A 26,287-nucleotide genomic window follows, 5' to 3' on the forward strand; every position below is an offset into this window, starting at 1 on the left:
TGGGACACAGAATACATGGGAAGAGCTGTGGTTTGACCAAGCAGGATGGCACTTACCTGTAATCCCAGCACTTGGGAGGTAGAAGCAGAAAGAACAGGAGTTCAGGGCTAGCCCCAGCTACAGAACAAGTTTTGAGTCTAGCCTGGGCTACATGAAACCCTGTCTAAAACAAACAAAAAAGCGTGGTTTGAAATCTCACGCTACCCCCCACTCATTGAAGCCCCCACATCCCTCACCTGTAAGATAGGAGAGAACAGACGAGACAGCCTACGGAGGAGGCTCAGCCCTGAGCTGGCCACCCGGATGGAGGCCCTCAGCAAATACTGACCGCATGGATGTGTTGCTTCCTAGGCCTGCTTCCCTCTCTAGACAATGGCCTGTAGATTTGGTTTCTGCACTAGAACACATGCCCTCGGGAGGTGTGTTTTATCTCCGCATCTCGGCTATCGCTGGGACACAGCTGGCCTCCTTAACTCTTCCTTGAGGAAGCGATATGAATGAGTTTGGGCTCAGAAAGTCTCTGAGGTTTTCTTTGGACGAAGGGAAGCCACCAGTCCATGTTTGTTTGACAAATATATACAAAGCCTGTTTAGGAAGAGAGGAGCAAGCAGCTTGGGCCTGCCCTGTTGGCACCTTCTACAGACAGATCCAGCCAACCATGGGTAGAACACAAGTGAGGGGGGAAAATGTCTAGGGCTGAGGAGACGGCGCAGTTGGTAAAGAACTGGCCACATAAGCAAAGGGACCTGAGTCCAGATCCTCATCACTGGGAGGGCAGAAGCAGGAAGATACCTGGAGAACACTGGCCAGGCAGTGTTGCCGAATTAGCTCTCAGTATTGGAAAGACCCTGGTTCAAAACACAAGGGGGGCAGGGTGACTGGAGGAACTACTCAATATTGACCTCTGGCCTCCACACACACAAATACTACACACTCATAATACACACACACACACACACACACACACACACACACACACAGGGTCCATAGTGAATGTATAGGAAAGTCCTCCTTTGCCGTTATTTTAAGTACTATGTAATAACTCTTGAGCACTGACATCCATGTTAGGTGTTCTAAGACATGTGAGATGTTTGGAAACCCATAGGAGGGTGTGTGCCTAGCCTTTACAAACCCTGCCTTTGTACCCAAGACACTTGAACCTCTCTGGGACCAAATGCCCTGTGGATTCTGAGGGACAGATATACACAAATAATGCATAGGATCTTGTGGTTGACTGAGGTCAAGCTTTTCCCCGGACTTCAATCCCTACTAAGATTGAAGCACCCCAATTCCCGTGTGTCGGAGAGTAGAGACCGGGCTCTGCAGCCCTGGAACCAAGCAGCCTCCTCTCAAGGTGCTTCCTTCCATTGTAGTTGGTCCTCAGCCCTCTCTGGGCCTCCGCACACCGCTTTGAGGTTGCTCAGAACCTCTTTACATTCTGGGTTTTGGTGGTGGCGGGGGCCTCATGCCCGTGTCCACGGCTGTTTTGCAGGTGGCAGCCCAGTGCCCTGAAGCTTGACCAGATGGAGGCCTTCCAGCAGGAGTCCCCAGAAGGTGGCACACAGCTTGGTCGCCCGTTGGAGCTGGAGGAGAGGCCAGCATCAGAGCCCACAGTGAACTAACCAGGCTCAACAGCCCAAAAGAAACTTAGAAGGGGCCAAAGTGACCTGCAGCTGCTGGGCTCCCTCCCCTAGTCCTTGTCACCAGAGTTCTTTAGCCGCACTCTGGGATGAGGACCGAGATGCGGGGAAAGGCGACTGAATCCTGTAGGTCCCCTTTCTTGGCCCCAGGCAGCTCACGTTGACCTCGGGACTCCAGAACCTCTGTCCTCGTTTCCCTGGGCTCAGCCCAGCCTGGGCTTGCTTTCTGGCTACAGTGTCTCCTCTGTGGAAGGACCAGAGTACCACGCCCTCGCAGTTGCATTCTTAAGTTGTCCTGGGAAGCCACGCCCTCCACGCCCCTTCCCAGCCATCAGCCCAGCCAGCCCCGAGCCAGTCCGGAATGATCCGGCTATGGCCAAGCTCTGGTTCAAGTTCCAGCGGTGTTTCCGGTATTTCCGCAGGAAGCCCGTGCGCTTCTTTACCCTGCTGGCTCTCTACCTGACCGCTGGGAGCCTCGTCTTCCTGCACTCGGGCTTCGTGGGCCAGCCCGCGGTGCCCCAGAGCCAGGCGAGCCCTGCCGTGGGGAGCCCAGCAGAAGGAGCCGAGCTGCCCTTCCTGGGCGACTTGCACCTGGGCAGAGGCTTCCGGGACACGGGGGAGGCCTCCAGCATCTCACGCAGATACGGACCTTCATTCAAGAGCAAGGAGCCCAGCGAGAGAGCCAAGCTGGGTGACTACGGGGGAGCCTGGAGCCGGGCCCTCAAGGGGAGGGTTGTCCGGGAGAAGGAGAAGGAAAAGGAAGAGGAGAGAGGTAAGAGCCTGGAGGGACGGGGAAAATACAGGATACAGAACACAAATGCAGAAATAACAGCCAGCAGCTGGTTGAGGAGCTCCAGACACCCGGAGGTAGGAAACTGGCACTGACATCTGTAATGAGCAGCCACTAGCCCTTCGGTTGGTAAGGTCCATTCGAACCCCACACTTGCCTCAATTTAGAATCCCTGTTCCCTTTATCGCTGCTTATTAAACACACACAAAAACTCCAGCATCAGTGATCACAGAGCACCGAATGTCCCAGGATCTGTGGTGAGCACTTGACACATGCAGAATCATCTCCATGGCACTAAACTGCTACCCTGCCTGTTTAAAGACAGGGAGACAGCTGGCCAGGGTGGTGAATACCTTCATCTCTGCCCTGGGGAGGCTGAGGTGGAAGGAGTTGGAGGCTAGCCTGGGCTATATACTGAGACTCTGTCTTAAAGTGAAAAAAGGACACCAGGAGCCCAGGATTGATGGAAAATACCTTAGCAAAGTGAAGCTATGGCCATGCCAAAGAGTTCTCCATCTGCCGAGCTCTGTCGTGGCGATGGAGCTCCGGGCACTAGCACTGCCCTGGGTAAATGCCTTGTTGCATATTCTCAGCCTTTTACAGCCCAAAGGATTTTGATTGCCGGTACATTTCACAGGCTTGAACAGGGCGCAGATGAGCAGTGCCTGCCTGATTAACAGATGTGGAAGGCTGGGGGTGTGGCTCAGTTAATAGAGCCTTTCCCCAGCAGGCATGATCCCCAGGGGCTCGATCCCCAGGCAGGATAGTGCACACCTGTAATCCCAGAACAAAGGAGGCAGAAGCAGGAAGGAGACTTGGAAGTTCAAAGCCATTCTCACATAGGGAACTGGAGGCCAGACTAGGCTAGAGACCCCGACTCACAAACAAATGGGGCTGGAGAGATGGCTCAGAAGTTAAGAGCACAGCCGCATGCTGCTCTTGTGGAGGACCCGGGTTTCATTCCCAGCACCCATGTTGGGTGGTTCATACCTACCTATGCCTCCAGCTCCAGGGGGATCCTGTGCCTCTGGCACAGAGCCACCACACATATACATAACTGAAAACAAAATAAATTCAAAAGGAGCAAGAACCAGATGTGGGAGCCGAGGTTCGAGAGGTGAAGAGGCTGGCCCAGGGCTGCACAGCTAGTCTCAGTATAACCTGGGGTTTAAGCACCGTCAGCCCAGGTTCTCGGCTTTCTCTGATGGTGTCCCCACTCCACAGGCAGATACCATGTGACCAGCAGGCTAGGGAAACCTGCCATAGCCACAGCCCTTGAGATTAATATGGGAGGGTGTGCAGGGAACCCAGAGAGGTTAGGGTGAGGATTGGTACCACAAGTCTTTGTGTGGCACTGTAGGATGCCCTTCTCCATCCCTGCAAGGAACAGGATTCACAAAGAGACCCATGCCCCAGTCCCAGCCTGAACCTGGCTCTCCAGGAGACTCCGCCTTCCCACTCTATGAGAGATCCCAGAGCTCACAGAGTGGTGAGGAGACACCTTACCACCGGTGTGGTCCAGGCAATGGCTCAGTTTCCACGCCTGTCACACAGACCTAACGATGGCTCCCCTCCAGGCAGTCCTGAGAGTCCAGTGGGACACGGGTCAGGCAAGGATCTGACAATACAGCTGGGACAAAACTGGCAGTTAGCAATCCATGTTCAGAAAGTACCCCCAGGATCTACTCAGAGAGCGGCCAGGTCTTAGCATGGCAAGGCATGAGAGGCTGGTCTGATAGAGAAATCGCTCCTCTTTCCATAGTCTCCACTCAAGCTCTGCCTCTGGCCACTCCGAACACCAGCTGATCCTTTGAAAGCCCCCAGAGTCCTCGCCAGTCTGCTCCTTATGCTCTCAGGTCCCTCCCACACTCCACCCCCACGGTCCTTCTTCCTGTTCATTGAGCACTTTGCTCTCTTTGCTCCAGGACCTCTGCCCTTTCGGCCCATATACTCTTGCCCTACATGTCTGCACATCTCCCTTCCTTGTAGTCACCCCTGAGGCCCCTGCCTCTCATGGCCCTGCCTCCCATAGCCAATTCCCAGAGGTCCTAACCAGCTCCACTCCATGCCTGGTCACAGTCACACTCCTTAGCTTTACCCTGCTGCCAAGTGCATCACCATCACAGGAATCTTGCTTGTCCAACCGGGTCTTTGCTCTCCGTCTTGGCCTGCTCAACCCGTCAGCACCTGGGACAGCGCCAGGTACAGCGCTGTGGCTCCTGGCTGCACCCAGTGGACCAATGAGTGACTAGATGGGTAAATGAATGTGTGACTGACTCTCCCTCTACCAGGAGACCTCCGAGTTTCAGCTTTGTCCACCTCCAGAACACTGTCCCTTCCAAGTCTAACCAAATGCTCTTTTCTGCTCTGTGGCAAGCAGGAGCTCCTGTGGCAGTGGATCTGTGCGATGATGTCCCTGTGGGTTGTGAGAATGAAACGCAGTCAGCTCTCCATGGCTGAGGGTTCATACCCTGGGTTCAGGCAACCACAAACAAAAAAACACCTGAGGAAAAAAAAATGCATTTATAAGAAACATACACAGGATCCCCCTTTGTATTTCCAGTGTTCACACTGCCTTCGGGCTCAACGACACTTAGAACTGTGGAACATGTGAGGGAGTTCTGTGCAAATACCACATTTCATACATGTGTTGGGTCACAAGGGATGCTGGGCCCCACCACTGTGGGATACTGAGGGACCAACAGATGGCCACTATGGCTGTCGGTAGTAACAATGACATTTACTGATCACCCACGCCATGCTCAATGCTGTTTGTTTCCTGCTCATGGCTTAGGATGGGGTGGTCTATGGGTGTGCCTGCCACACCCTCTGGTTTGTGATGATATGCCGCTTGGTAGCTTCCCTGTGGACTGGACCATGTTGGGTTGATTGGCTGCTTTATTTAAGTAGCTCCACTCCATGAATCAGAGGCCCTTTTGGTCCATTTTGCACATGATAAGACTGAATTCAGAGAGCAATGGCTTCCCTTGGTTCCACGGGTTGTTTGCAGGATAACTGAAGTTTGAAACAAGGGTGATTGACTTCCAAAGCATGGGAGCCTTCTTCTGAATGCTGGGCACAGCCCAGACCATCGAGCTTATACATATTTTATGAAATGCAAAGAGAGAAGGGGAAGGATATAGAAAAGTAGCCCCAAGCTCCGGGCTCTCGGCAGGCAGTGTCCTTAGGAAAACACAGATGAAGCCCGTCTGTTGATAGGCTTATTTGGGGTTCATCACCTGAGATCAGCACCACCAAAATCGAAACGCTTCTCTGACCTGACTGAAGCCTGGCTCCCTCCCAAGCTGGCAGGTGCCCTGCTGGATGTGGGCATGCAGGACTTGAACTTCAGAGCCCGTGGGGCCAAGAGCATCCAGGTGGAGCTGGCACCAGATGAGAAGTCAGATCCCTAGGTGCAGCCAGCACTGGTCTGTTGTCTGCCTGTCTTGTGAGAGCATGAGCATCGAGCCCCCAGACCAGGAGTCAGATCTCAGTGCTGCAAGTTGTTCTGCACAGCCTCCTCGAGCAGGTCACGTCATATCTCCGAGCTTCCGTGGAAGCTCCCAACCTCTGATGGTCATGAAACAGAGGGTGCTGAGAGCCAGGCACTGCCTGGAACAGTGTGCATGCATCGCACATCGCCTCCAACCCCACGACAGCCAGGGAGTGGCTTCACGACCCCATCTAACCAGGAAGGAACACGGGAGCAGAGAGGTTGAGCCAGTTGCCCCAGGTTCTGCCCTTGAGGGAAGGAACTGCACAGAAGTCACAGGAGTTGTCTGGGTTGCACAACTGGTCGGGGAGAGCCGGGGAGTGAGACCCAGCTTGATTTCCAAGTTTCCTTCAGATAACAGGGAGGCTGGGGCTGAGCGTGAAGGAGGGACATGGGGAGGGCTATGTGATCCTGTTCAGGAACAGCAGGGAAGTCCACTCCCCACCTCCTCCGGTGGAAGACTCAGACACTTCATGTAGAAATGATTGAGTCCCATTTCTCACTGAGAACCCGAGGATCGGAGAAGTTAAACTACCTGCCCAAGGTCACACACATAGCAGCTTAAAAGGCAGAACAGACTCTGTCCTAATTCTCTCAGAATCCAAAGTCTTTATTGTTCACGGTGGAGTGACAGTATCTCTTTCTTTCTTTTTCTTTTTTTTTTTTTTTTTAAGATTTACTTATTTATTATGTATTCAGTGTTCTGCCTACATGCATGCTTGCAGGCCAGAAGAGGGCGCCAGATCTCATTACAGATGGTTATGAGCCACCATGTGGGTGCTGGGAATTGAACTCAGGACTCTAGAAGAACAGTCAGTGCTCTTAACCTCTGAGCCAGCTCTCCAGCCCCCAGTATCCCTTTCTTTTTTTTTTTTTTTTTTTTTTTTTTTTTTGTTTTTCGAGACAGGGTTTCTCTGTGTAGCTTTGCACCTTTCCTGGAACTCACTTGGTAGTCCAGGCTGGCCTCGAACTCACAGAGATCCGCCTGGCTCTGCCTCCCGAGTGCTGGGATTAAAGGCGTGCGCCACCACCGCTTAAGCCGTATAACCCAGCTGGGGACACGGCTCAGTTGGTGAACTGCTTTGCACATAAGCACGAGGACCCGGAGCTCACGTAAGAAAAGCTGGGCTTGAGTGCACGCTCGTAATCCCAGCACTGGGGAGGCAGAGACAGGTAGGTCCCAGGGGCTCACAGGCTAGCCCACGAGGTGAGTTCCTGGCCAGTGAGGGACTCTGTCTCAAAAGGCAAGGTAGAAAACACCTGAGGAACAACACCTGATAGTAGCTACAGTGTGCACATGCATATGGAAGTGTTCACCCCATACGCATGTGCACACACACACACACACACACACACACACACATACATGAATGTCCACCCTACACACAAATATGCACACATATGTGCACACACACCTGTGAACATACACTCAAACAGTACATATTTTTATATAAATATATATGCACCTATCTCCACTCATTCATTAATTCCATTCATAGGTGCCACACACTCTGTCTAGTGTCTTCTTTCATCTCGTTTGGCCACATGGTCATCAGCTCTGTTGGTTTGGGGCCACCCACCTCCAAATGACATCATCACCTAATCCAGGGACAGTGTGACCATCTACCACAGGCAATATTCTGAGGTGTTGGACTTAAGAGTCTGGTGTCTCCTCTTGGGCAGGGGCTGTGCATAAGACACAGGTCTCCTCAAGGCACCCCTGGCAGAGTTTCTGATCCCACTTGTCAAGTGGAGAAATGATGTCTCCGGGAGCCCAGTTCTGTCGCTAGGTGCCTCAAACCCAGATCTGACTGACTCTGGCACAGCGGGATGATACCTCAGAAGCCTGTTCACAACAGTACAGAAAAAAGCGTACAAACCTGCTTATGTTCAACCACCCTCTTAGCAGATGGCCTCCATCAGAGACAGGGGAATTCCATGAAAAAATTAATGAGAGCAGAAGAAAAAGTGTGAAGAGAGGAGAATTCAGTGCAGTGTAAAGGAGTCCTCACATACTGGATTCTAGGATGGACATAAATGCCAGCCTGGGCCCCTTAAATATTTCAGTGCTCTCTGGAGTCCTAGAAATGCTGATGGATTGTGTGAACTCAGCCATTAATCCCCTTTCATGTGGCCTGTGACACAGTGTCCCTGTTTTACATACATGCACTCCCCTGCCTCTGAGAGGGTCTGCCACTGCAGTGGGATTTGAGCACAGGTCCCAGGAAAGGCTGAGGAGGGTTCCAGAGCTGTCCATCACAAGGCTGAGCTCAAACATGCCGTGACATTCCAGGGGTCAGGACTAGATTGGCTGGCAGAGAGAAGCCACCAGGTCCTGCCCAGGGGAAGTAGGAAAAGTAACACAGCTTGTGTATCCTGACAGTGACTTCACGGGGCAATAGTATGTGACAGGCCTGTGTTCAAATCTCTGTGTTCAAAGCACAGAGGACCCTGTGTCTCCCTTCTGTTGACAGATGAGAAAACAGACATTCTTGTGTTCTTTCAACAAATATGGGACATCTCAGTTTAATGCTAGCCTGGGGACAGCCTAGTAGAGTTGAGCACCATTTGATGGTCCAGGTAGACCCCTGAATTCTCAAAGCTCTGGGTTCCATCCCCCAAACAACACCATACCAACTGAAAAAGGATTCTCTGCCATAGTGAGCATATCATTTCAGACTGAAAGTCCAGATTTTGGGGAGAAAGGACATGTGATTTAACCCTAACTGTCACCAAGCCCAGAGAGTCCTCCCTCTCTGTCCCCGACCCTAGTGTATGAGCAGGGTGGAGAAAACTCCAGGGTCCTGCCTCAGGGTAATATGCCAGAAATGGCAGCTTTGGAGGAGATGAGCCTGGGCTTGGGTTTGGTCTAAGAACTTCCCTGTGGGCGGCTTCAGCAAGTCAATAAGCTTCAGCATCAGGGTTCTGGGAGGTGTCCGTCTGTCCTGCCATGCCACTGGGCTGCAGAAAAGATCTGACACCTGGGCTTCAACACTTCTTAATCCTCTCCTCCTTTCTCCTCCTCACTCTCTCTCCTTCTTCCTCATCCCCCACCATCACTTACTGCACAGACGGAACTTGGTACTACCTGTTGTCACATTTGGTCTGGCAGAATGCCAGTGTCGTGAGCCAGCGGAGGCAGGTCTGCACCGCCAGCTTCAATCTGTTAAGAATTCGGGGCATGGGCCTCATGCCCTGCCTTGAGTCCAGCAGGCTGGTGGGTGGGCAGTGCTACCCACCCTAACTGGGTCAGGGAACCCCTGTAGGGAGGCAGGTGAGATCTGCCTGTAATCCCGGCACTCAGGAGGCAGAGGCAAGAGGATGTTAACGTCCTAATGACTGGCTTTCCTGTCTGTAAAATGGATCCCAGTGGGGCTGGAGAGATGGCTCAGCAGTTAAGAGCATACGCTGTCCTTGTAGAGGACAGGAGTAGTGCCGTCCCAGCACCCACATCAGGCAGCTCACAACCTCCTGTAACTCCAGGGGATTCAAACCATCTTCTGGCTTTGCAGACATCTGCACACAAACACACACACACACACACACACACACACACACACACACACACACACACACATACACACACACACATGCACTTTTTAAAAAAGGGTTCCTAAGAAACCTGTGAAATTTGAGTTTCAAAAAGTCAAGAAGGCTGGGAGCATGGCTCCATGGCAGAGTGCTGACTGAGTATGTGTCAGGCCCTGGGTTTTACCTGAAACAGAAATAAACAGGCTTAGACCCCAAATGAAGCATGTGGGAGCCCCTGCCCTGCACCTACAGCGCCCTATCAGCTGAGATTCTGAGATGGGAGGCATTTAGGATGCCAGAAGGAACAAAGGCCAGCAGGACCCTCCGGAGTTGTCCCTAGTGATGGGCTCACAGAAGGGATGGGGGCAGGGCGCGGCTAGAGCAGCAGTGCTCCCTTTGAAGCCAGACTGTTCTCAGCGGAGCCCATCACCTCTGTCTTGTGAAGCAAGTCCAGATTGCCAGGATGGAGATTGGTATTCGGCAGAGCTGACAACAGCCACGTGTGGTGAGGTGCATCCCCCTGCAAGCCCCGCCCCCAAGTCCAAGGACAGGGAGAGGATCCCTTCCTGTTTAACCTGGGCAGCCTCCTAGGCAGAGATGCATCAAATGGCATTGATGTTTTCTTCGTCTCTCCCTGGGAAGGCCATTTAATCCTGGGACCTGGCTGGGTCCTTCTCTTCCAAGGGAAGGGGCAGGAAGAGCCTGTGCGGGTCCCAGAGGCCCGCATGTGAATCTTCATCCAGCTGTGAGCTATGAAAGAGAATGCCAGGTCTTCCCAGTGTGCAGGCACGTCCCAAGCACCCAGAAGAGGGATCTGGAGCCAGGCTGTGTGTGTCCAACCCTGGCTTCGTTTGTACAAACCGTGTTACCCTGAACAGATGACCACCTCTCTGGACCACAGAATAGAGATAATGTTCTCTCAGAGTCTTGGAGAGGATTCAGTAAGTTGTGTGTGTAAAGTACCGACTGCAGCTTGCATCCAGGTATTGGGGACATGTTAAGAAAAAGCGAGAAGAGATTGTGCACAAACTGTAAAGTGCTGTCTTTGTGTGTGAGTTTCTGGTTGACAAACAGAAAAGCGATGTGTTCACAGTGTTAACAACTGGATGGTTCTTAGATATCGTTTGAAGTGACTCTTGGAAGGAAGTATTCACTCAAGTCCACCAGTTTATAGACTGTAAAGTGGCTTACCCTGCCCAGTGAATGGCCAGTTTCTCATTCTGCTCACCAGAACCTTGCACCTAGCACATACAAGACGGTACAATAGGACCATTTGTGAGTCCTTCCACTCCAGCATGGAAAACAGGCCTTGGGAAGGTCTGCCCATCGAAGCCCCATAGACCAGAGCTGGGAAGTAACAGAGTGCAGGGAGACCTGAACCTTGAACTTTCCAAGTGCAGCGAGACCCTTGAGGCAGCCCATAGCAAGGAGCAGACCTTCCAGACCCTCCATGGCCACTGAAACAGGCCTTACCCTGGGCGAAGTGAGGCTCCTTCTGGGCTAGGGGCGTGGCCCCAGGAGCCAGTGTCACCAGGAAACGGATGTCCCTCCTGTCTTCAGGGCCTGCAGCCTCACCCATCAGTGCCCACTGCCCTGACTGGCCAGCATTTCCCTCCCCCTGTTTGTGCCCTGAGGACACACTTGGCAAAACCAGACAGCCAGGGCCGTGACAGGGACCTCCTCCTGCAGCCCTCCGGCTTCATCCAGAGCTGTCCCTAACTCTTCCTCTTTCCGCACAGCCAAGTACATCGGCTGCTACCTGGACGACACCCAGAGCCGGGCCCTGCGAGGCGTGTCCTTCTTCGACTACAAGAAGATGACCGTCTTCCGTTGCCAGGACAACTGTGCTGAACGGTAGTGACACTCGCCCCACCACCTCTGCCATGTCCCCAGACATGTCCCTTCCAACCCTTTCCACCAAGGCAGGGTCCCTTCCATGGTGTTCTTTGCCTTGCCATGGAGAGAATGTCAGAGGGTGAACAAGGGGCCATGGAAACAAAGGATTGCATGTATGATTGATGTGTGTGTATGCATGTGTGTTTGTGTACGTGCATGTATGTGCATATATCCACATACATGTGTGTGCACAGAATGTGGTCTGTGGCATAGGACTGCAACTGTAAGCACTGTGCCGAGGAGCAGGCTGGTAAGGTATGGTACGCATGGCCAGCTGGTTACCTTGGTGAGCGGAGTCCTGACACCTGACTGTCTCTAAGAAATGGTGTTTGTGTGGCCACAAGTCTTTTCAGTCCTCTTGCCTCAGGCTCCAGGAGTGGCTGGGATGGCAGGCCTGTGCCGTCATGCCCGGTTTTAAACTCCACTCTTTAAGAGAGCAGTTTGCAAACGCTCGGTGGACTCCCAGCACTCCCAAGCCAGGGGTTCAGCTGGCATACAAGCCCCTTCCCCGGCTGGAAACACTGAGCCCTCTCTAGAACAATGCCCCTTCTCCTCACCCATCATCCCTCTGGCTCTGAGTTGCAGGCTGTTTCCTGTTTCAGAATCAATAACTTTCTTTTCTTGGGAAAGGTTGCTTCTGTCCGTGGGTTCCATGGTAGGAGAGGGGTCCAGGGAATGTCTGAGACACAGGCTTAGAGAGACAGGGACATGGAGGCAAGTGAGGTTCCAAGATGCTCAGTCACATCAGCTGCTTTCGCTTCATCTACCAGAGAGAGCAGGTGGATGGGGCATGCCACAAGTCACCAGGGCATGTGCGGGCACAAACCTGGGTGGCCCTGCCCACCCACCCAGCACTGAATAGGGACCCAGGAGACAGCTGTTGCCACCGACAGCTCCTCCAGGGACATGTTTTTGCAGATTTCTCTCTAAGGGGCCCTTATGGCTTTGGAGACTGTCTCTGGGAGTGCAGTGGTCAGGGGGCTGGCAAGACCCCCCACTTCCCGGAATCCTCAGCCAGAGCCCACAGCCTCCTTCTATGTGTTTAGACTGGTGTCCACTGCGTATCCTTTTTAGGGAAGAATTCCACAGCAAGGAAAAAATAGCCTAACCTCAGAGCTCCTGGAATTTTGTTTTGCTTTGTTTTCGGGGCAGAAATTTTTTTTCTTGGCTGGGTATGTGAGCTTGGTTTTATAGCCTGCCAAAGGAATACAAGCGCCCCGCCTCCTCCTCCTCCTCCTCCTCCTCCTCCTCCCCAGTGCTTCTCAGGGGACCTGGCAATGAGGTGTCTCCTTGGGTGATGCTTCCTGGAAGGCAGAGGTTGGGTTCTGCAGTGGTGAGAGAGGGATGGGGGAGGGGCGAGGTGGTGGTGATGGTGGTGTGTGTGTATGTGTACGTACGAGTGAATGTGTGTGTGTGTGTGTGTATGAATAAAAGTATCTGTGAGTGTGTGAATATGTAAGAGTGAATGTGTGTGTGCACACAAGTGAATGTATGTGTATGTGCATATGTGTGCGTATATGTACGAATGCGTATGTGTGTGTGAGAGTGAATGTTCGTGAATGTGTGCGTGCATGGGTGAATGTGTCTGTGTGTGAATATGTGTGTGAATGTGTATATATGAGTGAGTGTGTATGAGTATCTGTGAATGTGTGGATATGTATGTGTATGTATAAGCGAACGTGTGTGTGTGTGTGTGTGTGTGTGTGTACAGAGTGAATATGTGTGTTATGTGTGAGTATGAGTGTTAATAAGGACATGGAGAGTAGTATGGGGATACAACACATCAGACAGTGATGAGGGCTGGTGGGTGTCCCCAGGATGTTCTCCCCGTCCCCAGGGGTCTCTGAATTACACCCCCCGTGCGCACACACCCACACACACAGTGCCTCGGGCCCTCTGACCCCCCACCCTCTGTGACTCCCAACAGGTGACCCTGCCCTTTGGAGTAGTTATGACCCCCATTCCTCCCCCAAGCTCCCAACCCCTCCAACCTCTTTGTCCCCTTTCTGAAGTCTCCTGTGTTCTCATCCCTTGGCCTCCAGGCCTCCTGGAGACTCTGTCCACCTCCTGTTACCCCAAAGTCTCAGGGTCCTATTCCCCGGGGTTCCTCCCACTGCGTCCCCTGTCCCCCGGGGTCTCCCTGTCCATACTGCCCTGCCTGACAACAGCCCTCCCCCAGGGGTTACCTGTACGCTGGGCTGGAGTTCGGCGCTGAGTGCTACTGTGGCCATAAGATCCAGGCGGCCAACGTGAGCGACGCGGAGTGTGACATGGACTGCAAGGGAGAGCGGGGCAGTGTGTGTGGTGGTGTCAACCGCCTCTCAGTCTACCGGCTACAGCTGGCCCAGGAGTCTGCCCGCAGGTGTACGTGAGTTCGCCCCGCCCCTCTGCTGTGGCACGCTAGCCCTCCACTGCCCACTCCGAGGGCCTGATGGTCTCATCCTCAATGTCTGCCCTGTACCTTCTAGGACACCCCATCACTCCAAAGCCACCATAGGCTTCATCACCCACCCTGGTCTTCACTCCAGCCACTCAACATTCCTGTGACCCCAGCCTCCTCTGCCCCCTGAGTCTGAACCTGATCTTGGCCTGTCTCCTCTGAGATGAAATTGTCTCCATTGCCTAGGACAATGTAGTAACCGAGACCGTAAGGGCACAAAGCCTTTGTCCTCTCCCGAGCACTTTATGCAGACTAGGCCATGTCATCGCCACAGTGACCTTTGAAACAGACACAAGGAAAGCCAGACCTCACGGCACAGGCCTGACGTCCCTGCTCCTGGGGAGGCTGGTGGGGCATGATTCCAAGTCAAGAACAGCCTGAGCTACAGAGGAAGTTTGAAGCCAGCCTAGGCAACATAGTGAGAACCAGTCTCAAAACAAGTTTAAGGGGTGGGAGGAGGTTGGGGATGTAGCTCAGTGTTAGAGGCCTCACCTGTCACACACAAAGCCCTGGGTTCAATCTCCAGGACTGCAAACTAAAAATAAAGGAAAGGAGGAAGGGGGAAGAGGAGAGGGGGGAAGGGGGCAGGGGGGAGGAGGGAGGGGGAGGGGGAGGGGGAGGAGAGGCAAGCATGAGGCCTTGCTTTTACTTGCTCCCATTTGAGGCGAGAAACCTGTCTCCTTGTCAGGGCTCTGAGCAGTGGGGGACTTTCTCTAGCTCAGCAGACTTCCCACAGTTCCCCTGGGCTTTGCTAGTGTTCCCAGCTTGAGTCTGGCTGGAAAAACTCAGCAGTTTGCAAACTAAGGAGAGGGGGTGGTGGAAGGGGGGGGGAGACGCCTCTGCTGCGGCCACCGTCCCTCTGCCCCTTCCTGAGCAGGCAGTGTTGAGTCCCAGTTATCAGCTGTTTGTCAAGAGTCTGCTGGTGACCAGGTGCTGCGCTCAGGGCAAGCCTGACTCCATGTCTCCTCCCCACAGCCCTTCCCAGGAGTTGCCACTGGCAACCATCGCTATCTACAGCGAGGGGATGGAGGCTTTACGAATTGAAGTCACTTTGCCCAGGCTCACACAGGCAGGAAAAACAAAAACAAAAACAAACAACAACAACAAAAATGTCAAGGGTTTCGTCTTCATCAGGGTTTCTATTGCTGTGATAAACACCATGACAGAAACGTCACTTGGGGAAGAAAGGGTTAATTCCACTTCTCCATCACAGTCCATTATCCCAAAATGTCAGGGCTGTTCCCAAGGCAGGAACTGAAGCAGATGCCATGCAGCAACGTGGCTTAACTGGCGTGCTCCTTATGGCTTGCTCACCCTGCCTTCTTAGGACACCCAGAACCAACAGCCCAAGGCTGGGCCCCTCCCACATCAGTCGTCAGTCGACGGAAGTGTACCACAGGCTCGCCCACAGACCAACGTGGCGAGGACCTTTTCTCAACTTCAATTTCCTCTTCTAAACTGACTTGAGCCTGTGTCAAGCTGACATAAAACTAGCCAGCCACAGGCTTCTGGGGCTCTTCAGCCAGGCCCCACTTCAGCATCCCCGATATCCCTGTAGTGTAGCTAGAGTTTTCCTTCCTGGCCCACTGTCAGGACAAATCTCTCTCACCCGCCAGTCCCACAGCCAACCAAGTACACACAGACTTCTATTGTTTAAACTGTATGGCCTAATGGCTCAGGCTTCTAGCTATCTAGTTCTTATATCTTAAATTAATCTATTTCCATAAACCTATACCTTGCCACGTGGCTCGTGGCTTACCGGCATCTTCACATGCTGCTTGTCATGGCGGTGGCTGGCAGTGACTCCTTCCACCTTCCTGTTTTCTCTGTTCTCCTCTCTGTTAGTCCTGCCTATACTTTCTGCCTGGCCACTGGCCAATCAGTGTTTTATTTATTGACCAATCAGAGCAATTTGACATACAGACCATCCCACAGCACTGGAGACCTTGTTAAATTGAATAATTCTTGTACTTGTTACTTTTCTCTTGCTGTGGGAAAACACTATGACCAAGGCAGCTTACAGAAGGAAGAGTTTATTTGGGTTTATGGTTCCAGAGAGAGAAGAGCCCATCCTGGCAGGGAGGCAGGAGCTGAGCAATCACATCTCAGCCGCAAGAGTGGAGCAGAGGGCACGTGGGAATAACACCAGGCTTTGAACTCTCTAAGTCCAGTTCTGGGTGCGGTGGCTCATGCCTTTAATCCCAGCACTTGGGAGGCAGAGGCAGGTGGATCTCTGAGTTCGAGGCTAGCCTGGTCTACAGAGTGAGTTCCAGAGTAACTGGAGCTGCAGATGAGGCCCTATCTCAAAAAATAAGCAAGCAAACGCAAACGAAACCTCTCATCATCCACCCCCAGTGACCTACTTCCTCAAGCAAGGCTGTGTCTCCCAGAACCTCCCCAAACAGCACCACCACCTGGGGAGCCAAGTGTTCCAATGCCTGAGATGATGGAGAACGTTTTAATTTGAACTACCGTGACCTTGTTTGATTTGGGTTTTGGCTTTTGCAGTACTGGGGAATGGAACCTGGGATCTGAAACATGCTAGGTAACTGCTCTCTACACCCTTATCTTCAGCCTTAAACTCAGTCTGAAGCCCAGGCAGCCTTGAACTTGTGAAGCCACTGCCTCAGCCCCCAGAGTAGCCGGGATGACAGGTCTGAGCTACCAGGCACAGCTGGGTTCTACACTCCTAAGGTGCCCACAGGCTATTCCAGGCTGTTGGCCCACAGCTCCCATCCTCAGTATAGGGAGGCAGGAATACACAGGTGTGTTTGGCAGCAGCTCCATGCCTGGTTGTCTGTGGGGACAGGGTATCTTCTCCGTGGCTGTCTTTATAAGTGCGCATCACTAGGTAATGTGTACAGGGCTTGAGGTCCTGAACTCTGGCGGCCTTGCGCAAGCTTTGCCCTGCAGCTAACCGGGTTGAGTGAGCCACCAGTTTGCAAATGTGTCGGTCACACCATTTGCCTCAGTCACCTCGGTTCAGGTCTGAAGACCCAGCTGGCAAAGTGCAGAGGTGGGAAATCTCGGCTAGAGAAAACCCATGCGGCGGGTCATCGGTGCGACAAGGTTCTGGGTGGCAGATTCCCCATCCTCACGATTGACTTCATTTGTACTGATATCAAGTCATTAAAATGGAGACATGTTGGCCATCTGTAAAGATGGCCTCAAAGTGTTGCAGTCACCTAGAAAGGCTGCTGCTGCTGCTGCTGCTGCTTGTGGATGCACCTGGGATGAGTGGGAAAGATTTAGGTTGCGTGTCTCGCTGACTAGATAACCTGGGACACCACCACCCCCAGTTCTGTGATGTAACACTTAAACCAAAAGCTTCTCAATTGGGTGAGATGTATAAGACACACAGATGGTGGGGATCTCTTCTGTGAGGTGGTCCTTACACGTGTAGGGAGGACTGGGCTGAGCAGGGATGTATCCTCCCTGTTCAGCCTGCCAATCTCTGTGATAGTAGATGTCCCCTGCCTGAGAAAAGCATCTTTGTGATCTTTGTGTTGAGTCATATCCAAAAGGAGATGCGGTCGTTTCTACTGAGAGCTCTACATCCTCAGACCACCAGAGTGTGGTGTACAAAGTGTGAAGCCTTCCACCAGAGAACTAAGGGAAAGCCCAAGCTTCAAGGCTGCTTCCCTTGAGACAAGAATGAAGGTAGTGTGGACAAGAAGACAGGCGGTTGACCAGATGTCCAGCCGGGATGCCTACTAGGCTCCCATTCAGCAGCCAGCACATGGCATATGGAGGAACTGAAGCAGAGCACTGTGCACTTTCATGTAGATGCAGTGTGGGAGGTATAGCCTCTCTTCCAAGGAAGCCACAATCCTGGGGTAACAGTTGGATGCCAGTTGGGTTGGTTCAGCCATGGGAGTAAGCACAGCAGACTGCAGAGGCTGCCTGAAGGAGCCAAGGGGACACGAGTGGAATTCTCTTCTCAGAAGAGTCCAGGTGAGCGAGAAACCAGTGTTCAGCCAGGAGCAACAGTCCAGATTCAGCAAATGTCTTCTTGGAATAATCTTCACCATCTGTCCTCGTTATACACTTGTGGAAACTGATGTACAGAGAGCAGAAATGACTCCATGGAAGACACCATAGAAGGGGGCACATTTGGTGGGGGGGGGGTCCTCAAACAGTGGATTAAAGCTTTCTCTGGTAGAGAAGGAAAGGGCACCCAGATTTGAGACACATTACCAAGGAACCTGGAAAAAATCTAGACAAAGAGAGCTAGACCTGAGGAGGCCTGGGTACACATCGGGAGGAGTGACAGGCACATCTTTCTGATGCCATGGTGCCTTCTGAGGACTGGCGTGTCTGCAAACAGGTTTCTGACTCCCATTTGGAACATCACTTCTGCAAGGACTCAGTTTAACCTAACTCCTTCCTCCTCTGGCCCATCACCCCTTTCCTGCCTCCTGGCTCTAAGATTCTTGACGTCTCTGCTGCCTTTGCCCTGACTCCAAAGCACCCTTGACTCCCATACCTGGGATCTGCTTTAGCCATAAACAACTCAGAAAGGTGTGTTGTTGTCCAAGTCCCTGGCTCACAGCCAGCTTAGCCTGGGTAACCTGGGTGAAGAAGCAAATGGTCTTTTCAGGAATGGATGGGGAAGAAACAAGACTCCATTTGCAGAGTTTCTTGAGAAGCCACACAGAACACTTCTAATCAAGATCCTATGGGGACATTTATTTCCTGAGTGCCGCACAGGTAGGCTTGTGAGGAGGTCGCTTGTTCCCGTAGCAAGCAATGAAGACATTCAGAGGTGGGCTGAGCCAATCTCTGCCCTTCTGCCTTCGCACAGACTCTGGGGCACACAGATTCATTCACTCTTGGTACAAAAGAACCGAGAAATGGACTATCTTCTTGGTGAGATTACATTTGTCACACCCGTTTGCTAAACGTGCCATTGAGTTTAGCTTTCTCCCCCGAGGGACAGACCAGCTGGTAATCGGAGAACGCTGTGATTTTACAGGAGGTCACAAGAGAGTGTGTCTGCCTGAAAGATGCTTGCAGGATTTGGGTGGAGAAGCTGTGCTGTGCTGTGAGGAGTTCCGAGGGTGCAGTGTGTGGCTGTCCATGGTGCTGACTGCCCTCTGCTACAACTCAGCCCCCATGACTGCCACCCAGCTTTCCCTGGGCTCTTTTCTTTCTTCCTTCTCCCCGCTTCTCCCCCTCACTGTGGTTCTCACTCTCACCTCTGCCCCCTCTCCCACCTTAATGAGGCATTACGGAGTTCACAACAACACTGAAGAATCCGGCGGATACCTCCTAGCCGGGGTAATGAATTCTGCCCGTGATTGTTAGTTCTGGAACCTCCAGAACTCTTTGAGAGTTGGGAGGAGAACGCCATGTGGTTTGTGCTTTCCACTCACTGGTCCGTCCTGCCGCTCCTACCTCCAGCTTGTCCAGGAAGCTCGTGTCTCTTTGGACGGACCTTGCCAGCTCCTTCTCTGCCAGACTCTAACAGATGGCACTGGTGACTCTCACAATCACAGGAGACAGTACTGATCTTAACAGGTGGACTCAGCTTGAGCTTCTCGATTCAAAACTCGCAAAGGCAGGGAAGGCAGACACAGGGAGCCATGTGGGTTTTCCCACTCATTTTTATTTCTTTGCTACACTGACTCTGGCCAACCTACGGATCCATTCTGAGCCTCTAAACATTTTCTGTAAATTAGGGACAACCCCAGCCATCACTGGAGCCACAAAGTCTAGACAGCATCAGCATGGTGCACACCGCTCTTCCCTGAGTCCCCAAGTTGGCTCTGAGAACTACCCAGATCAAGCTACTGGGATTTCCAACACCCACAGGATCTTCTGGTGATGTATAAAAATAGCTGCCTTGAGCCCCCTTGGACAGGGAGGCTCTTTGTGTAATTCAGTGTCTTTCTGATTGTAGGTAGCTCATTGGCTAAGAACAGCTTCCAGCTAGCAGCATCCCCTTGCCAGCATCTTGAATGCAGTGGAACTTGGCCTAATTACCCAGGGGGTGGTGGCCTCTTTCTGACCAAGGAGGATTCCTCCATGTCTGCCTCTGAGCTGGCGCCGGGTGACATTTACCTCATTTTTTTTTTTTTTTTTGTGAAGCATCAGAACAATGAAGGGACAAGACTTCAGAGACTCTGGCACCTGCCCCCAGCAAAGAATGTCAATGTGCCATTGTTCCACTCAACTCTTTCTAGTAGAAAGTTCAAGCTACTGGGGTCACGCGTGCCCCCGAGAGACTGCCAATAAGAGCCGACATTGTCAAAATGTGGGGCACGAGCTTCTGCAACCGCCTCAGGATCCTGCTGTGGAGCCTGAGAAGAATTCTGGGAAATAAGCGTGGCTGGCATGGGGTCTCCAGAGCCCCCACCTTAGCATTGGGCACAGCTCATGTGGAGAATCGAAGATGGGAAAGCATCATTGATGTGCATAAAGACTGGGTCAAAAGCCAGCTCTGCTCCCCACTGACCGTGGGACCTGGAGACAGGGTCCTTCTAAGTCTTGGGCTCTCTGCCTTTAGGACAGGATAATAGTTCAGATGACCTCACGGGCCATTGTGAAGGTGAATGAGATACTGTGTGGGATATCCCCGACACCACGGTGCACATGGAAAGCCGCTGTTACAGTCGCCATAACTGCTGTTTGGTAAGGGCTGTGGTGGAACGTGACCAGGAAGTGTCACTCGATTTGTGCCCGGTGAAAGGCTGTGACCCTGATCTCTATTAAGAGATTCTTCCTTAAGAGTTCTTACACTGCTTCTCCAGATACAAGGTGACTGGAGGCTGGTGCCACAGAGCCCCTGCTGGGGAATGGAGTACCAAGACGAGAAGCAGCCAGTGAAGAGTCTTTTATGGAACTAGCCGCTCATGAAGACTTCCCCTAGGCCCTCTGGAACTCTCTGGAACATGGCACTATTTAGGCTTCAGAGGTGATCTGCCCAAGGAACAGAAGACTGGACTCTTTATTCTGACTCTTACCCATGTCTGGCTGAAGATGGCTCCTGGGGAAGTCATCGTGTCTGGCCACCCTCATCCTGTCCTGGGATGGGCATGCCTGTTAAAGGACAGACAGTAGTTGCTTCTTGCAGCCCTTGCCTTATCTGAAATTGCCTTCTTGTTCAACCCTCCTCCCTTAATTGGGGCTCCGCTCAGTGAGCAGCTACTTACAGGACAAAGTAGACTCCTCCCGGCAGCACTGGACTACAAAGTCCTCAGTCTCCCCCTGTCCTTTACAGTCTGGACTCCTGCTGTCCAGCCTGGGGGTCCATACCTCTCTCCCCCTGTTCTCAGTCTCAGGGCAGCAGGCAAGGAGGCAGACCTGTCACAAGATGAGCTCACCAGGCTCCTTCACATCATTCCTAATCTAGACCTGAGAACATTGAGGCTGTGGGAAGCCAGAGAAGTTCTTAGCTTTCTGGGAAGAGATGTCCCCTATGTGGCCTGGACACTGGTCAAGGCCTGCCTCTCCTGCTCCCTCTCTGTACAGTGCATTGCCCCTTTGATTCTGCTCAAAGGACCATTGGGAGATGCTGGGCCCCCGGTATATTCTGTGGATCAGCCCAGTGTGGCAGGTTAACTGAGGTTCAGCCTTGCCCTGAGCTAGGTGGAGGGAGCCCTGCCATTGCTAACTGGTAGGCAATCCAGAGAGAACTCATGGGGTTTCTGTCTCTGCATCGCACCTTGGTATACAACTGCAGACGCCACAGAAGCGCACGGTCACATGCACCAACCATGGTCAGATGCTGGGCCAGGAAGCCAGCAGGGTGGATAGACACTCACCTACCCCCTCCCCCTCCCCCTGGACTGCCTCTGAAGAAACCCACAGGGTCACACCTGCATCTCAGAGTTTGGAGTCTCTGTGCCCAAATAGTAGGTAGATCCAGCATGGACAGTCACACACACACACACACACACACACACACACACACACACACACACACACAGAGGAGAGAAAGAAAGAGAGAGAGAGAGAGAGAGAGAGAGAGAGAGAGAGAGAGAGAGAGAGAGAGAGACATCCATATCCTTCCCAGGGTCCAAATACACACTCGCCAGGCCCTCAACACCTTCACCCTCATCCCCTTGGATGTAGACACGCTCCTTCCCATGTGCCCCAACACCCTTCACCTCCTGACTGGCCTCTGCTCTTTCTGCGGGACTCGGACACCATCAGGGTGATGGGATGGGGCTCAGAGAAGAGGCCTGAGCTAGCGGGTAAGAGTTTGTACGGCTACTGTGAAGAGAAACATGCTCCAAGAGACCCAAGCCTGGGTCAGCACAGCCTCAGTGAGAACTGCCAGAGCAGGAAGGAGACAACCACCAGGCCAGGGCCTCCCTGGCCCGTGAGCTGAGCTGGCATCCCGCTAACAGTGGTCTCTGGCCAACAGAGATTCATGCAGGCTGTTGCGTAGGCTTTCTGCCTCGTTGTCTAAACCTTTGGCTCAGAGACCATGCCCCCTTCCCCCCCTTCCCTGGCCCTCCCCTGCATGGCAAATGTGGTAAGCTTCATTCACCAATCCCCAGGTGGCCTGATGGGGCTTCCTTCCGTGTACCCCACCCATGCAGCTGAACCCATGGGAGACCCCAGAGTTTCTTGTAGGGCATTGGTGGCTTTGGGTGTGACGGTTCCTTTTTCGGGTGATAGAAAAGCTGTGCTGTACAGAGCACGTGGTTCCATGCTCCAGCCCTCCCAATGCCGGTGACGCCCCAAGATATCATGGTAATCAAAGGTGACCCCCATACTTTCCCAAATACCCACTTGATAAGGTACCCTAGTCTCTTCTCCCCATGTCCATGTGGGGAAACTGAGGCCTGGAGAGAAGACACAGACACTGAGCAGCATTCTGTCCAGTGGTGCCGCCTCCAGCCCCTCCTGCACCAAATGGGACTAAAGACAGAAATCTGAGACAGCCCAGGACAGCATATACGCAGGCATGATATAAGAATCACCCTGTAAGTCTGTGCTGTGGGCCAGTGCCCCTGTGAGCTCAGGCTGCAGGTGTCCGATGGTAGAAATGACCATGAGGATATCTTTGAGACCTAAAGCTTACACATGCTGTTTATGAACACCACATCTGGCTATTCAAGTCCACAGGGCTTGATGTCAACAGCCCTGGTCCAGCTCTCAAGCCCTAGGGAGTTCCTAGAGAGCTGCTGGTCTTCAGTCTGCATAGGGATCCTGGAGAAGTGGGTTCCAATCACAGAGAGGGAAGGCCTCCACAGCAGGATAGATGAACTTGCCAGTGAGGGTGAGGGCAAGCTGGCAAAAGGGGAAAGCTTTCTTCTTCCACGTCCTTATGTAGGGGCTGCCCCCAAAGGTGTGGCCCAGATTTAGGGTGGGTCTTCCCACCTCAAGTGATCCAATCAAGAAGATCTCTCTCAAGCCTGCCCAGCTACTTGGGCTTTAATTGGTTCCAGATGCAGTCAGATTGATGATCAAGATTAGCCACCTCGGGCTGGAGAGATGGCTCAGAGGTTAAGAGCACTGACTGCTCTTCCAGAGGTCCTGAGTTCAACTCCCAGCAACCACATGGTGGCTCACAACCACCTGTAATGAGATCTGGTGCCCTCTTCTGGTCATACATGCTGTATACAAAATAAATAAATAAATCTTTAAAAAAAAAAAAAAGATTAGCCACCTCTAGGTCTGACATCTCTGTCTGCCTCTTCAGATGGAAGTGCGGTGTTCAGGGGCTGCTTCCGCCGACCCAACAACCTCTCCCTGGCCTTGCCTGTGACGGCCGCCATGCCAAACATGTCCGTGGACAAGTGTGTGGACCTCTGCACAGAGAAGGTAAGCTGGGGCTGTTTGCAAGCCTTCAGGGTGCAAGGACAGGGTGGCATGAAGCCTGAGGAGCAGGATGTGGGGCTGGAGAAGTAGCAGTCACTCAGAAGAGATGGGGTCACAGACTGTGACCTGTGACTAGGCAGAGGAACGCATTAGTTCATGGACTCAAGGCAATGGAGCACACACAGTGGCAGGAGTTGCCTGCCTGTGTCTAATGGTGAGGGAGTGTGAGATTGAGGATGCCTGAGGAGGCATAATAAACTCCTAGTTAGCTAATGTCATCAGCGGTGGCCCAGTGGGACCCAGGTGCATTCCACCTTTCTCTCTGCCGCTAAGCAGTTCCTATAAAGTATCTTAGAAAGAAACAGAGCTCGCTGGTTGTGATGTGAGGTTTTCTCTCCTGAGTCTTTGCGGACCTGTGACCTGGAGGGGAATCTGGGCTGTGTCTGGTTTAGGAACCAACTGGACAGAGATAGCTTGGCTACCCAGGGGTCAAAGGAGATAACCCAAGGCTTCTTTGGGTGGGCACACCTATATCCATTTGGTTTAGAAGCACACAGATTTGGGCCAACAAGATGGCTCAGTGGGTAAAGGCTTGCAACTAAGTCTGAAGACCTGAGTTTGATTCCCAAGACCCACATAGTGGAAGGAGAGAATTGGTTTCTGTGTGTTGTCTTCTGACCTCCATATGTGCACACAGACACACAATTGGTTGATAATTTACAGCACAAATTTAGACGGAGTTTCCCAAGATATGGATTGTGTGACACTGTCTCACAAAAGACAGGGCCACCATTGACAGAGGCATGGCCCCTTGATCCTCTCACCAGCTCCAGGAGAAGGTGTCAGCGCTGACACTCTCTACCACAACCCTCAGTGAATCCCTTTTGCCAGAAAAGATGGCACTGACCCCAAGTTCACTCTCAGCAGGACCCAGGCAGAATTTACCTAACTAGCCATCCATCTGGGGTTGAGCTCCAGCACACCCTGTGCATACCTGGGTCCTAGGACACGCAAGGGTCTTATTGAGCTGGCAAGGCTCTGCAGAGGCCTTGCACATCCTCAGCTCTAGATGACTTCTAATTCCTAATTGGTTCCTAATGCTGTGTAAGGAGTTGCTATGGCAATCACTGAGGGGAAGGAAAGGGTCCAGGTGTTCAGTGTCCAGATAGTACTTTTCTGGAATGTTTTTGTACGTCACTGTGGAGCCAGCAGATGGGGAGGGCTGGTACATTCTATAGGTCTCCCTTGGCTGTGTGGGAATGAGTAGGAGCCCACTTCTCCACTGGCCTTACTGGTTACAGATACCAAGTTTATCCTGAAGTCTGGTTTCAAACAAGGAATCAGATAAACAGTTAATCAGCACAAGTACTGGGATGGAGGAAATCTGCCAGGGTGGGTAGCTGCTGAGGTCTGGGGAGGAGGATGGTTGGGTTCTACAAGGGCCAGGTGACTCTTCCTCTCCTCTCGTGCCCAGGAGTACCCCCTGGCAGCTCTCGCTGGCACTGCCTGCCACTGTGGCTTTCCCACCACACGATTCCCTCTTCACGACCGGGAGGATGAGCAACTGTGTGCACAGAAGTGCAGTGCCGAAGAGTTTGAGAGCTGTGGGACCCCCAGCTACTTCATTGTGTACCAGACACAGGTCCAAGGTAAGCCAGCAGCTCTCGACAGATCCTCCTTCCCAGATGCGTCCTGGCCAGTCAGTTTCTTAAAGCCCGCAGTGAGGGGAGAGGAGAATTGATGTGATGGCAGAGGGCTGGGCTGGTGCACTTGCCGAGGCTGAGGGCTTCTAGGTGCAAGACAGAGGAAGCTGAGGGGAGGTTCTAATGACCTCTTGTCTGTCCCTCCTCAATGAAGGCCCTTGGTGGCTCTTTGCTGATAGAAGAGGTAGTGAGGTTGAGTGGAAAGAGAGCCCTGGATCTCCCCTCCTCCAACACAGACCCAGTGTGTGATCCTGAACAGCTCATACCACCCATCTGGGCCTCAGTTTCTCCATCGGGAAAATGAAGCTGTGGATGGTTGGCCTCCAAGGTCCTTTTCGGTTCTGGAATTCTGTCAGTGTGTCTGTAACTTCTTCCTTCTCTCTCCTTCTTCCCCTCCCCGACTTGATCATCCTTTCCATCTCTCCCCTTCTTGGCCAGTAGACCCCACACTGACCGTTTATCTCTCTCCTGTCTATGGGGGATGCCAAGGGTCGTAGCGATGACAGTGGCTGGGAGGGTAAGGATGAAAGTGATGGTGGACATGACAGTTATGATGCAGTGTTGATGAAGATAGTGATGCTGATTGTGATGATGGTCCTGATGCTGCATTGATGACGATAGTGAGGAGGAAAGGGATGGTGACGGCGGTCATAGGCTGTGTTGATGATATGGTGTTCATGGTGATGATGGTCATGATGCGGTGTGTTGATGATATGATGTTAGTGATGATGATGATGATGGTCATGATGCAGTGGTGATGCTGGTGATGATGGTCATGACGGTCATAATGTGGTGTGTTGATGGTGATGGTATGGATCATGATGGTGATGATGACTGCCCTTGTGTGTGTTAGTGGTTGTCAACTTGACACAAACCTAGATATATCTGGAAAGAGGAATCTCAACTGAGGAATTATGCCCATCAGATTGCACGTAGGCAAGTCTGTGGAGCATTCTCTTTATTCAGGACTGAGGTGAGCGGCTCTAGCCCACTGCGGGTGGTACCACCCCTGGGCAGATG

At 52.5% G+C, this 26,287-nt stretch overlaps 1 protein-coding gene across 1 annotated transcript in view; it reads left to right on the forward strand.

Moving 5' to 3' along the window:
• The first annotated feature begins 2,012 nt into the window (after nt 1–2,012).
• Wscd2 (WSC domain containing 2) overlaps nt 2,013–26,287 on the forward strand; it is a 40,972-nt gene continuing 16,697 nt past the window's right edge. Inside the window, exons 1-5 of the mRNA XM_059249310.1 lie at nt 2,013–2,412; nt 11,194–11,308; nt 13,530–13,714; nt 23,446–23,567; nt 25,039–25,213. Of these exons, the coding sequence (XP_059105293.1) occupies nt 2,013–2,412; nt 11,194–11,308; nt 13,530–13,714; nt 23,446–23,567; nt 25,039–25,213 (997 nt within the window). The remainder of the gene's footprint in view (nt 2,413–11,193; nt 11,309–13,529; nt 13,715–23,445; nt 23,568–25,038; nt 25,214–26,287) is intronic.

This window comes from Peromyscus eremicus, chromosome 23 (genome assembly GCF_949786415.1).
Source record: "Peromyscus eremicus chromosome 23, PerEre_H2_v1, whole genome shotgun sequence".
Taxonomy (NCBI): Eukaryota; Metazoa; Chordata; class Mammalia; order Rodentia; family Cricetidae; genus Peromyscus; species Peromyscus eremicus.